Here is a 14,374-nt window from a genome sequence, read left to right on the forward strand (position 1 = left end):
CGATGCAGCAAAAAATTCAAAGCTGGCCTTTGTGTTTTCCTTTTCTAATTTTATTATTTTCAAAATCATGTGCATATATGTCTGAGAAACAAAGATAACCCAACAAACCCAATGGAGTTTTCCCTGGAGAATCCCCTAAAGTACATTATGAAAGTCAGCGTTCCCATACATACACCAGGATTTATAACAGTATACAACTGTAAAACATGCTCTTATATGATCTACAAGTTAGTAGAAACCTTTGGAACTGGTCTTTGGTTTTCCAAATGAAAGAAAGCTCAGCCATTCTCCAGGAAAGATGTCTTTGTGCTTCGTTCCTCTTGCCAGTCTCAACTGGTGTGGCTACAATACTATTCCATAATGGCAATACGCCTTATTATAATAATAATACTTACGCCAAGTATTCAAAGTTTGCATCTTTTAAGTCTTTCCAAAATGTGGCTATAACCATACAACACAGGCTTTTGTACCTGTAGGCCTTACCGACAAAGGGTGCTTTCACAAGGTTGCCACCTAAAGCAGATGCATTGTGGGAAAGGTCAGTGAGAGTAAAGATGGGGAGGTGACCTAAGGATGCATCCATCTCCTCTGAAATGTATTTTTTCATTCCAACTTTTTAAAAAACTGAATGTCAGAGCATAAACAGAGCCTTGCAGAATCAGGCCAAAGGCTCATATAGACTAGCATCTTGTTCTCACAGTGACCAACCAAATGCCTATGGGAAGATGCTCCTTGAGGTATTGCAGTCCTGAGCTGTTTAAGGCTTTATACTGTAGGTCAAAACCAGCACTTTGAACAGGGTGGTTTAGGGTGGTATGGGCAGTTCCCCTGCACAGGACGCTGTGCCGAGGAGCGCAAAACAACAACAACAACCAACAACAACAACAACAACAACAACCTACACTTATACAGGTACCTGCTGAGAAGATCCATAAAAAAACAACTGTACCAAAAGAAACTGTTGTGAAAGTAAGAAATATGGGAAGGGGGCGCCAAATTCTGACCTCACTCAGGGTGTCATAATCATATTACCAGAGTCTGTCTGGAAACTAATTGGAAGCCAGTGCAGTTGGGTCAAGATCCGTGCAATATGCTCATAATGCCTTGCCCCAGTGAGCAACCTGACTACCAAATTCTGCAACAGCCCAAGTTTCTGAACCATCTTTAAAGGCAGCCCTACATATAACATGAGGCAGTAATGTAACCTAGAGGCTGCCAGGGCATAGACAACAAGTGGTGAATGTTCCTGTCCTGTCCATAACTACCCCCTTCAAAAAAAAATAATGCAGAATTTTATAAGGTTGTTCAGTTGTGGAACCTATTCATTGCAAGTCGCACGAGTTTTGGAGTGACAGTTCATCAGCATCAAATATTTAGCCAGTTATGCCTAGGCCCTACACTGTGAAATATTATTTTGAAACAACTCCAGTTTACATGCAGAGAGGAAACCCACCAGCTCCAATCAATGGACCAGCTGCAGATTACTTTGAACCATACAGTTGCCTGAAATAAATCACAGGAGATTATCTTGATGCTCTGCTTCCTGTTAATCTGGTGGCCCATGGTCATCTTCCTCTTCCCCAAATAAGGTGGGGCAAAAGATAATTACTGTATAATAATCTTGGAAGCATGGAGGCAACATCTGTCTTCTGTTATATTTACCCTCACTTCTCTGGGCAGTGAGCAGCCCAGGGTAGCAGTGATGGTGTTTAACTGTCTTTGGATGAGAGCTCTGAGGTAACCTCTGGTCTCCTGGCAGTATTTGTTTCGTGCATCGATGTACTGTACAAGCAGAGAGCACTGAAAGTGATCCCTAGAAAACAGGCTGCAGATCTGCTCCACATCAAATTTGACTGATTGATTTGATGCTACTCTATCAGGGCAAATGGGGCACTTCCCCACCAACCTGTCAGCCCTTAGCCAGCCTCCACCTGTCTGCCTTCTTAAAACCGAACTAGAAGGTGCCCATTGGCTATCAGCTTGCTCCGCCTTAGATGCAGTGTTGTCCCTGTAGAACTCGGCAAACAAGAGGATAAGGGAAAAACTAATAGGAAATTCTTTCCAGTAGCACCTTAGAGACCAACTGAGTTTGTTCTTGGTATGAGCTTTCGTGTGCATGCACACTTCTTCAGATACATGCACACGAAAGCTCATACCAAGAACAAACTCAGTTGGTCTCTAAGGTGCTACTGGAAAGAATTTCCTATTTTGTTTCGACTATGGCAGACCAACACGGCTACCCACCTGTAACTGGAAAAACTAATGTTTGTCTCCTTGCCTTCTACCCTGCCAGCCCTAATAGGCACTAGCCATCACTGCCTGATGCTGCTCAACTCCAGTTCCTATCAGCCTCAGCCAGAGATTGTGGGAGTTGTGGTCTAACAACACCTGGTAGTCAAAACAAAATAATTTCCCCCCCTTCCAGTAGCACCTTAGAGACCAACTAAGTTCGTTATTGGTATGAGCTTTCGTGTGCATGAACACTTCTTCAGATACGAAGAACATCTGGTAGGTCATAGGTGCTCTTCCCCTGATTTCCTGCCCTTTGTGAAAAATTCCAGGGCTGTTTGCAAAATGTCGAAACCAGAAAAATACAGTGTGTGTGCGCGCGCGCGCACCGTTTCTATCAGATTTCTCCAAACAGGACTATCGGTGTAGGCTGCCCCAAGGCAAATATGTGGGCAGCTTCCTGAAAGCTGACAAATGAATGCTGATAGCCGATTCTGATGCTTTGTCTTCTTGGGACTCTAATAAGGCAAGATGGTTGTCAGAAGAGATTACTCATCCGGATACCCATCCATGCCAGCCAGGGGGAAGAGAACAAATTGGTGTGAAAACAAAGAACAATAGGCTACAGCTTGGAGAAGGACACAGAACTGAGGCTCAGTATTGTGGGGATGCTAGCAGTTCCCTAGAGAAGCTATGAAGCAGCACCAGGAAAAGGCTGTAGCTCAGTGGTCCCAGGTTCAATCCTAGTATCACCAGGTAGGGCTGGAAAATACTCTGTGCCTCAAACCCTGGAGAGTCCGTGCCTGTCAGTATAGGCAATACTGAACTACATGGACCACTGATCTGAGTCAGTATAAGGTAGCTTCTCCTATATATTTGTTGACTGTCTCTTGGAATGTGCAAGCTTCACCTTCAGCTGTGCTCTACCAGTATATTTGTAAATAAACCCAAATATTGCAGAACACCGATAAGATTGCAGTGACCTCCTGGCAAAGGAAACCAGCTTCCCCTGAAATTTCTCGCTGTTTGCAGAACTTGGTTTTTGTGTTTCACATTGGTGTTAGCTGTGGGATTGCATTTCCCCTGAGTGGAACTGTAAGGTGGTGTGATGAACAGCAATGCTGCTCATGCAATTTGATGTTGGAGCCCTTGCAAGAGAAGTTTGAAGAGAGTCTCAGAAGACACTTTGAATCTAATAGAGTAGAGCAGGCTTCCTCAAACTCGGCCCTCCAGATGTTTTGAGACTACAGTTCCCATCATCCCTGACCACTGGTTCTGTTAGCTAGGAATCATGGGAGTTGTAGGCCAAAACATCTGGAGGGCCGAGTTTGAGGAAGCCTGGAGTAGAGTATACAAAATTCTCCGAGAAAGGTTCAACTTCAGCCAGTTCACAATTCTCTGCCTTGACCTGCATTCAAAAAATTATAACAATTCAAAAATGACCATTCTGTTTCCAAGGGATATTGATTCAGTTTGCATGTAAATTGTACACTTCCCAAAACAACATGAGAACCAAAACACAGCCATCCTTTGAAATTCACACTTACTGTGTGATGCATTTCTCCAAGAAATGTTAACAAAAATGTACATATTAAGGGGGAATGTGCCCATAATTCTTTGAGGGAACGAATGTGCTTTGAACGTGTTTTGAAGGCATACCATGTACACAGCCTTAGTGCAAAAAATAATAATAATATATGTAGCAATGTGGTCACCAACTTTTCTTTTCACTGGTCCTTCTCTGATGCTTTTAGTGGCAATAACCTGCAGAAATCAATTAATAATGTTAAGAAGAGCTCTGCTAGATCAGGTCAATGGCCCATCTAATCCTGAATCCTGAATCCAACCAGATGCTGATAGGAAGCTCACTAGCAGGAGCTGAGTGCAACAGCAACACTCCCCCACTTGTGAATCCCAGCACCTGGTATTCAGGGACCTCTTCTGACAGTGGAGGTAGAAAACAGTTGTTGTGGCTAGTAGCCATTGATGGCCTTATCCTTCATGAATTTGCTAATCCTCTTGAAAGCAATCCAGCAACTCAACTTTGACACAGAAATTACTGAATAATTATTCCATGATGTAACAGCATAGATACATAGCTATGCATGCAGTGGTGTGTCTTCAGTGATGAGTAGACCTCTGGCATTGTTTGTCTGCTGATTTATCTCCCTCTAGCGGTGATTAAAGCTCATCTTCCCACCAGCACTGAATAGTTTGAAGATCATTATTTGATAATATGCAGGTTTCTTTCCTTCCTTATTTTGAAATACTACCATGTAGACATTGACAGCTCTGAAATTATTGCCGCAACATATTTTTGCAACGTAACTTTCAGATTTCAAGAGTTTGCATCCAAGTGATTACCCTGATTTTAAGATGAACATGCCATAACGTAAAATCACCACTGCAATTTCAGCTCCGTAGTACATAGCATCATGCATCCTTCACAATAATAATATTTGCAAACACAATGAATACGTCTGGATTTTGTTTGCATTGAGCTCAGGGAATATAATGGGGGAATAGATGGGAAGACTTCGAGGGCTGTATCTTATGACTTGGTTTTGATCTTGGCTATCTCTTCTAGCATAACCAACGAACAGGAGCCAGGAGCTGCTGCTGCTGTCCCCTCCACATCTGCTGCCTCGAACAGTTGCCTCACCTTGCCTAATGGTAGAGCCAGTCCTGCCTGGTTAGGATTAGCAAACTTGAGAGCTACTGCTTAGCAGTAAAGGCATAGACTAGAGAAATTACCTGAGAACGTGTAAACCCTAGACTTGAAATCTGACCTTGGAAAAGCATCATATATACCCAGTGGTCTGACTTGGTATAAGGCAGCTTCCTGTATTCCTTCCCAGGAAGATATGCAGGTAGGAGCTGGCTTGACTGTCTATGGTTAATGGTCACCAGCCACAGGTTTTGTCTCCAGTTCACTGATGTGCCAGACACCATTCCTTTACCTTTTTCCATGTGAGAAATCGTTGAAATAAATGCCAATGGGGTACAATATGAATGTTGATGGTGCTGCTGCTGTGGAAAATAAATGATTTTTAAAAAAAATATTTTCTGACACCAACATTACAATCTTTGCTATTTGACCAGAAATTTTAGATAGAATTTTAGGCAGAACTGCTTCTTCACCTTTTTTGAGACCCAATGTGGTGTAGTGGTTAGGACTTGTGAGGCTAAGCTTCAAATCCCAACTCAGCCATGAAACTCACTGGGTGACTTTGGACTAGTCTCAGTCTCTTAGCCTAGCCTACTTCACAGGGTTGTTTTGAGAATAAAAATGGAGAAGAGAACCATACCTTGAACTCCTTGCAGGAAATGCAGGATATAAATGTAAACAATAAATAAATATGTTCTCCCTTCATTTTAGGTGTTTAGATTTTAGTTTTTCATTTTCTGCTTTTTTATGTTGTGTGCATTGTTTCAGTTTTGCACCCAGCCCTGGAATCTTCTGATGAAGGGCAGTTCAGGAATATTTTCAACACCATCAATCACTCGCCAGGGCCTACTGGGCCAATTGTGCAAATGATAAATGGCACACCTCTTTGTGCAGAAGGACCCCCCCTACACAGCCCTTTTCATCACTGTGTGTTTACTGAGAAGTTATATTCCTGCATATTTTAGGTGGACTTGCCCTCCCATAAGCGTGTATAAGACTGCAAGTTTACCTTTGAAGGCAAACTTCAGAGTGATAAATGCACTGTACCTTTAAGGAAGTTAGACAAGGCGGTGAAACTGGTTTGTGTGGCATCCTGTTGAATCAGACGCTCGAAAATGGGGCGGGATTGTGTGCCTCCTTAGCAGCCAAAAGGTTATCAGCACCCAAGGCTTGGAGAATGAGAGCCTCTGTGAACGGGGGTGAACTGCCCCCTCTACCTTTCCCAATTCCCCAAAGGGGGGCAGCTGAACAACATTTACTAACTGCCTTAGACAACCCAGCGTTTTAGAGAAGGCGAGCTTTACTGCCGAGTGACAAGTGGGCGGACCAACCAGAAACCCAGCTGGGAGTTACCTGCTGGAACCTGCAGGTGCGTCTTGAGTTTCATCCGTGATTTCCCTGGAACGGAAACATATTCCTCGAATAGGAGTGTCGAGAAGGGACTAACCCAGGACTTGGAACATGGATCCCATCTCCACCTGGAATACTAAGATGGTGGTGGCCTGGATGAGAGGTGAGAGGGAGAGCTGAACTTTTGGGGAATCTTTTACCCCTAAATCAGACAGGTGTGTGTTGCTGGGAGGGTTCTGTATCCGGCTATTGCGCCTCCATGGGACTCGAGGCTGGCCCATACTCGAGGAACTGGTCGAAACCAGGAGGTGCAAATCTGAGCTAAAACTGCAACTATGACAGAGATGATATGAGTGAATAAGAGCCGACCTCTTTGCCCACAGGAATGAAGCACATTCCTGCTCTGGGCAGGCCCTTCTTACCTGGCCAAGGGGTTACTACCTGTCCAATGGAGTGGGAGGAGAAGCCACTCCCCCAAACAGTGTTGTGATTGCCATAACATACCTGATTTTTTTTCCATGTGTTGACTGTGGAGAGGTAAGGAAAGGATCTGGAGGTAGCTGTCGGACATGATTTTCTCCTCCTCCTTTGCCCACTTTTGGCTTCTTAACATAGGGCAGCCCTCTTTCCAAATTTGCAGACCTGGGAGAGCAAGGAAACCAGTGCCGGATTTAAGTATAAGCTAAACAAGCTATAGCTTAGGCTCCCACTCTCTTGGGCCCCCCCCCAAAAAAAAATTAAAGGAAAAAAACAACCCTGGATGTACATTTCCAAAATATAAGATAAAAAACAAAATAAAACCTACATACAGCAACAGTGTTTTGAGTTGTGTAGGCTCCTATTTGTTATGTGCAAATGGCTTTAGATACCTATTAGGTCTATAAATTACCATATAGCACAAACATCCCCAAACTTGGCCCTCCAGATGTTTTGGGACTACAACTCCCATCATCCCTAGCTAACAGGACCAGTGGTCAGGGATGATGGGAATTGTAGTCCCAAAACATCTGGCGGGCCAAGTTTTGAGGATGCCTGATATAGCATATATTCAACACAAAAAAACAGCAACAATTTGTTGTTGACAAAGGACAGCTGGACATATAATGGGCCCCATTACCTTCAGTAGCTTAAGGCCTCATCAAATCTAAATCTGGCCCTGAAGGAAACGGAACTGGAAAACTATGAGGTGGCTGGGAAGAGGAAGATCAGCCAAGTCCTCATTTGTTTGCAAAAAAAAAAAAAAAAAAAAAAAAAAACTAATTAGATTTAGGACAGGGAAGAGAAGCCTTGTCTTCCAGATGTGTTTGTTTACAGAATTTATGTTGTTACTGTTAATCAATTTATTACTCAGCCATCACCAGCAGGTTGCAGGGCGGGTTGCCACAAATGAAGTTCAGCATTCTATCCCACTTCTCACTTATCCTGCCCTGAGATCTTACGATGAAAGGTGGTTAATAATAATAATAATAATCTGAGGACAGGTCACAACCATTTAAAATAAAACAGCCGTAATTTGTAATTAGATTTAGGGCAGGAACATGGAATCTTGGTCTTGTAGAAGTGTTAGTATAAAGAATTAATGTCCTATTCTTCCTCGCTACTGATTTCAGGGCGGGTCATTACAATTTAAAATGCAACGACCAGCAAAGGCCAAAAAAAAGTAATTGCAATGAAAAATCACAGCTGCTAATTCATCTGTTGTTTGACTCCAACTCCTATTGGCCACCCCCACCTCCCAAAGCATAGCCAACAGTCAAGGATGATGGGAGTTGTAGTCACACTAGATCTTGAGGGGCACAGCTTCCCAATCTCTGATTTTGGGAAACAAACCAAAGTCATAAAAAATATTTGTGGCCACATGATGCTTGACAACGTCTTTCTCTCTTCTGCTCCCTCCCAAGACTCCCCCAAACATGTGATTTCAAAGTTAAAATATGAGATTCTGTAAGCCTTGCCAAATTTGTTATCAGCTGTAGAAAACAGAGTCCTTGAGCTCTGATAATGCTTCTTGCATGCCTGGATGGAAGACGGGGGGGGGGGGGCTGTGTGAGTGTGTTTAGAAACTAACCTACTATGCAAAGGTAAAAATGACATTTATTTCACAGTTCTTTTTTTTTTTAAAATAAATGTTGAACCTGGGGCTTTCTGCATGCCAAGCAAGTGCCCTGCCATTGTTCTATGGCTCTTTCCAAAACTTATGGGCCCGTTTCATGAAAGAAAGAGGATCAAATGCTTTCCCCTCCTGCGTTTAGGATTGGATCCGGTGTTACAAGACTATCCCTTTGAGACGTGGGGCCTGGCTGGGAAGGGGCTGCTTCATCTGTCCTATCGGGACCTGGAGGATCTGGGCATGAGGCGTGTCGGCCATCAGGAGCTGCTTCTGGAAGCTGTGGAGCAGCTCTGTGTATTGGTGAGCGCATGGCTGTGAACACAAATCCCTCAACAACTTGGGCCTCTGAAGTACCTTAAGGACCATCTGATTCCTTATATTCCACCTCAACTATCGGCATCTTATGACGGGGTCCTTAAGGTGGTTCCGCCCATGAGATTCAGTTGAACTTCACTAGGGAGCAAACCTTTAGCGCAGCAGGCCCTGCCCTATGGAGATTCAGGGGGGAACCTTCCCTCCCTTCTTTCTTTTGAAAACTTTATCATTTAGACTAGCCTTTGTACTATGGATTTTCTCTTTTTTAATCAGTCGCTCCAGTCTGTCTCTCATACAGATCTCTTCTATCAATCTTCTCTGTATATGTATCTTCATAAAAAAAAAAACTCCAGCATTTTCATGCAACACTTAACACAGTTGTGCAGTTATGCAGTTGTGACCACCTATTTTTGCGAGCAGTTTCTCCTAATATAATGCATTTTTGTATGTTATTTTCACCGATACCTTCATTTTTCTGCATGCTTTCCCTTGATATATGTATTTATTTATTTTTTTGTAAGCATTGTTTGGCTGGGAAACTGCACTGCAAAGTTAAGAGAAGTGTCAGTTTCAAAGCATGGCTGTGTTTGAGTACTCATTTTGAAAAGTGCGAATTTGGTTTAATTTCTCCTTTAAATGCGAACTGAACCAAATTCCACCCCCCTACTTTGAGGGAAACTTAGCTGCATAGAAGCCTTTGTTTCCATTAGTGAGGGTAGCTGGGCTTGTTTCCCTCTCCCTAGAACTATGACCTGGCAACGACCAACCTGCAGGTGCTGACTGAGAAGCTGCAAGGCATTGTAAGGACGATTCAAACCTTCATCCTGAGCCATAGGAAAGTTAGCACCTACGACGGATACACTATGGAGAGACCCTCCTCGGACCTCCTGGCCTGTGTGGTGGAGCTGATTGGCGCTGCAAAGGGTCTCTTCTTATGGCTCAACAGGTAAATATTGTCTTGATCATCTTCTCCATTCCCTTTATTTCTAATGTTCAGGCTGTGAGTGCTGTTTATGTCATGGAAATGGCACCTCCCATCCAAAAGAGCAAAGTTGTGTGTTTGTAAATGAACCTCCCAAACAGTCAAATGAGGACTGAGTAATGCTCTGTGGTCCTGGAACACTGACTGGCTCTTAGGGGAGAACGGAAAACAAGTTGGGAGATGGAGTGGAGTGGCTGGGATCCTGAACAGTAGAGTTCCACGCTGCAGCCTTTTGTCACAGACCCCATTGGTGTAGACCAGGTCTGGGAACTTTTGGCCCCCCAGATGTTGCTGAACTATAGTTTCTATCATTCTTGGCTATTGGGTATGCTTGCTGTGACTGATGGGAACATCCAGAAGGCCAAATGTTTCCCACACACAGATACTGCTTCTTGTTATCCACTTTGGGGCAGTGGAGGGGAGGTAATCTGTGCACTGAATTAACTTAATGGCCTAGAGGAAAATAGTGTAAAAGGGCTGGAGAGGGGAAAGGTTTCATGCAGATTTAAGGGAGATGGGTGTGTGGAATGGAAAGGGTTTGGGAGTGTTTAAATGATGATTCACTTGGAGAGTTCTGTACCCAAGGGGAGATAAGGAGTGAACCTTGAGCTTGTGTCTTCATCCCTTTGGTCTGAGAGAAAAGGTACCAAGGGAAATTGGAGGTCCTGTGTTCAGCTTCAGACACCCACTGCCGCTGGGCCAATGCCAGAGCTCAGCATTATCAAGTAGGAGGCCATTTTTCCGAGAGCCAAATTGGAGCCAGATGTTAGCAGTTTTTCAGACTCTATGAGAACATAGGAAGCTGCCACATACCACATCAGACTGATGGTTTGTTTAGCACGGTTTTGTTTGCTTTTGCAGTGTTTCTCTTTTCAGTGCCGTATTACTTACCTGTAATACCAAAGTCAGGTGGAGAGTGGGGCCTCCGAGTATCAAGTAAGGGGGTATTGGTATGTAGCAAGCAGGCTTATTGATCTTTTCTTGCAGGTATCTCTTCTCCCACCTTAATGATTATTCAGCCAGCAAAGACATCATCTGGCTGTGTGGAGATCTAGCAGAGATTATGAAAGCGGTAAGTTGTTCAAAGGCAATGCCTATAATGTGCATTTTCAGGGAAGCTTAGCTTTGGCCCTCTCTGGGAGAATAAGTGCCTATTCGTGCCACCATCTGAAAGTATTCTGAAAGCCAGAATGTCCAGTGGCCTCTTCCATGGGTCTTTGACTGCCATAAATCTATGTACTACTATCCAGAGGTGATTAGCTGCCCTGCAATGGGAAGGCAAGATGATTTGGGTGTGCTGGCTCTGTTGGGTCTTCTCTAGTCCTTTCTCACTCCTAGCAAGCTGGGTGTACATGTTTCAGGGACCACAGACTTTATAGATGCAGGCTGTGCTGTGACTCCAGGAACTGACACCTGCTCTATGCTGCTGAATGGCAGTTGCTGGGAATCACAAGGAGGGAAAGCCCTGCTGATTTGGTGTGCTCAGATCCTGTTTGCGGGCTTCCCATGAGCTGAATGCTTGACTTGAAATGAGTTTGGTCCACAGGAGGTTGTGGACTTTCTAACACTACGTGAAGAATTCATAATTCAACATGCTTTAGGAGTTGTTGGACAAATGTTTTCCCCAAATGCGTGCTGTACCCTATGACGATTTGCTGACGGCTCCCCACAGATGGGGATGCACTTTATCACAGGCTTTCCCCATATGCAGGACACACCCAGACTATCATGTGGTTTGATGCTGGTTTTATTTTTGTGCCTCTTGAGCTGGTCTCATGCTCTCACACCATGGTCACATACTTAACTGAAGCCTCACCCTGGGACATGGTGAGTTGTGATCCACTTACATTGTCGAGAGTGTTCGTAAGACTTCCTCCATATGTCCCAAATTCTTCCCCACCAACACACAGAAAGGCAATTTAATATTGATTTCCTTCACTCCATTTGGACAGTGCACCATAGGTTAGAACACATATCCTGATTTGAGCCTCTCAGTGTACAGGTGATCTAACTATGATTTCATTTTCGGTATGTTTGGCATTCCTGTTTCAGGGGAGGAGTAGCAGACCGAACTATGGTTTATCATTTCAGGCATCCACACTATAGCACTTCCTTCATTTAGGTGTCCCTGTGTGTATTCTCCATTCAGTGCCTGAGGCCTTATTCTGAGTGCCAAATGTGGTTCAAAGAGTGTCTTGCCCAGTTGAAGAACCTAATTGTGAAATACTGTACCTTCCCTAAGGAGGCTGTGGTTCTTTATTCTTTTTGGTGCTTTAAACAGAACATGCATGGCTATGAATTTTCTTTTCTTTTTGTCTAGCTATCTTTTAAGTGCTCCTGTGATCTGCTTTTGTTTGCTGTTATAGTAATTGGAAGAAATTACTATGGTGTTTTTTGAACTTTGTGTGAAGTGTTTTTCTTTGTGTGTTAAAATGTAACTCATTTGGAGTTTATGCTTATGAGGAAGAGTGGGCTGTAAGTTTGAATAACAACAATAATAATCCACAGGGAAGCTTCATTAAATGCGGTTTGGTGTGATTTCAAAACCGAGGTTGTGTAAACACCATACAGTACATTTAAAACCTGCCCCCAAGAATTTTGAGAACTGTAGTTTAAGGGTGGTGGAAACTATAGCTCTATGGTGCTAAACAACAGTTCCCATTATTTTTGGAAGGAGGTGCTTTAAATATATTGTATGTACATAGCTGAGTAGTGTTAAGCAACTCTCTGCAAATTGGCCTGAAGTTTAATGAGCCTCTTGCAGATACCATTACATCAGGAGGTTTGTTTTATGATGTAAGAACTGGGCCTATCCTTCGGAACTCCCTTCCACAACACATGAGACAAGTGCTGTCTCCATTGTCATTTCAATGTTTTTCAAAAACCTTCCTTTTTCAACAAGCCTTTTCAGTGGAGATTCTTCTCCCGGTCTGTGTTTGTGTTGGATTTGAAATTGGGTTGACGTTTCTATTGTTAATTCCTTAGTTTAGCGTGTTTCCTAGGAAACTGTTCAGAAATGAAATAAAGGCTGTGTATGTACTACACCTTTAAAGCACATTCGAAGTAAACCCCTCCCAAAAAGAATTCTGGGCCCTGTAGTTTAAGGGTTTCTGGGAATTGCAACTCTGTGAGGGGTAAACTACAGGGCCCAGAATTCTTTGAGAGGAAGAACATGTTTTGAGTGTACTTTAAAGGTACGCTGCTCCAGAAAGATGGCCGCCCCCAAGTTTGGATCAGAGAGGCCATCCATCTGTGGGTTGTAGGGTGCCAAGCTCTGTGGTTCATTGTTGGCTGACAGAGGATGAGACACCCTATTCTGAACTTGAATGAACTGAGGGAAATGGCAGCTGACCAGAAATGGGTGGGAGGAGTGAGACCGAGAAGAGCGAGGTAAACAAAACTGGACGGGGGTGAGGGAGCGACTTGTTTTTTGTAGAAATAATCCAGTGAGTCACGCTTTGGGATCGGGGTCAGGGCTGGATAGCTGAGTTTGGGGAATCTCCGTTTTCAGTTGGATGTAGCCCAGGGAAAGGAAGCATATGCGCTGAGGGGAGACAGAGAGAGAGAGAAAGTCTCTTGAGGCAAGCTTTTACAGGTAGGCACAGCAGTAGGTAGCTTCTTTGTAAAATGTTCCTTCTCTGTGTGACCTTCTGCAATGGAATCTGTGGAATGAGCTGGAGGGACTTGATGACAAATGGTCCTACTGGAAAATCCCGCCAGCTCTAGACGAGAGCATGGGAAAGGAAAAGAAGGAAAGTGTGAAGGTCGTAATAGCAAGAAATTGTCAAAAGCTCCATGCTATAGATTTCTTAAAAGAGCTGGGAGGGGAGGGGAGGGGAGGGGTGTGACAAGGTGTGCCATGTTGCAGAAGAAACTAAAGAATTAGGCTTCTTTATCTAAGTAGAAGTACCGTAGCTAGAAACTTGAGGTGAGTTTCCCCCCACCTCCCATTGTAGTATTATAAGTGGAAACGTTTTACCTCTACTAAAACCATTTGATCTTTAGGGGTGCCCTACCAGGTGAATGATATTTTATGTCATTTTGAAGCAAAGGTTGTTGTTGTTGTTGTTGTGTGTCGGTTTCTGTTTAGGGCTGTGTACACACTGTACGTTTGAAGCACATTTAAAGTGTGCGCACACACACACACCACAAATCCTGGGGACTGTAATTTGGTAAGGGAATTGTAGCCGTGTGAAGGGTAAATTACAGTTCAGATCCATGGAGTGGGTGTGCTTTAAATATATGGTGGGCACGCAGCCTGTATTGTTCGTTCTGTAGTGCTTTTAAGATAAAAAAAAAATACAAATGGCCAGGAAAGAAGAATGTTCCAACTCATTTTGACAGATGGGAAGGGAAGCTGGGAATGTGGTGGGAGAAGGTCTTCATTCAGCTGTGATCTGCAAACCTCCAGCCTTTAGGGTAGGGCTTAGATGTGCGTATTCTGAAATTTTCATATTCTTTCATAGTGTCTCTTAGTACTTTGCTTTTCACTCTCTTCCATTTTTTCCCTTCCCCTCTTCCCACAATTATTTGTTTTGTTTGTGCAGTTGGGTTCCTGTCATTAGTGTTTGCTGGGAAATCTGAGTCTCTGGTCCTGAGACTTGGGGCTTGAGCCTGGAGCCTGAGGGTGGTGCGTGTTGGAGGAGGGGGCAGAGACTTTAAAACATAGTGTTTGTATTTTAAAGAGATCTCAAGACTCCTTCTAATTGTGCTCCAGTGC

General features: G+C 43.7%; 1 protein-coding gene across 2 annotated transcripts in view; it reads left to right on the forward strand.

Annotated features, from left to right (window-relative positions):
- The first annotated feature begins 6,097 nt into the window (after positions 1 to 6,097).
- The window catches only part of CNKSR1 (connector enhancer of kinase suppressor of Ras 1), a 35,111-nt gene continuing 26,834 nt past the window's right edge, over positions 6,098 to 14,374 (forward strand). Inside the window, exons 1-4 of one of the 2 annotated variants that reach the window (XM_033157831.1) lie at positions 6,098 to 6,410; positions 8,500 to 8,657; positions 9,416 to 9,618; positions 10,642 to 10,726. In XM_033157831.1, coding sequence (XP_033013722.1) covers positions 6,359 to 6,410; positions 8,500 to 8,657; positions 9,416 to 9,618; positions 10,642 to 10,726 — 498 coding nt within the window. In that variant the 5' untranslated portion in view covers positions 6,098 to 6,358. The remainder of the gene's footprint in view (positions 6,411 to 8,499; positions 8,658 to 9,415; positions 9,619 to 10,641; positions 10,727 to 14,374) is intronic. The other variant, XM_033157830.1, reaches the window with a different exon arrangement.

Source organism: Lacerta agilis, chromosome 8 (assembly GCF_009819535.1).
Source record: "Lacerta agilis isolate rLacAgi1 chromosome 8, rLacAgi1.pri, whole genome shotgun sequence".
Taxonomy (NCBI): domain Eukaryota; kingdom Metazoa; phylum Chordata; class Lepidosauria; order Squamata; family Lacertidae; genus Lacerta; species Lacerta agilis.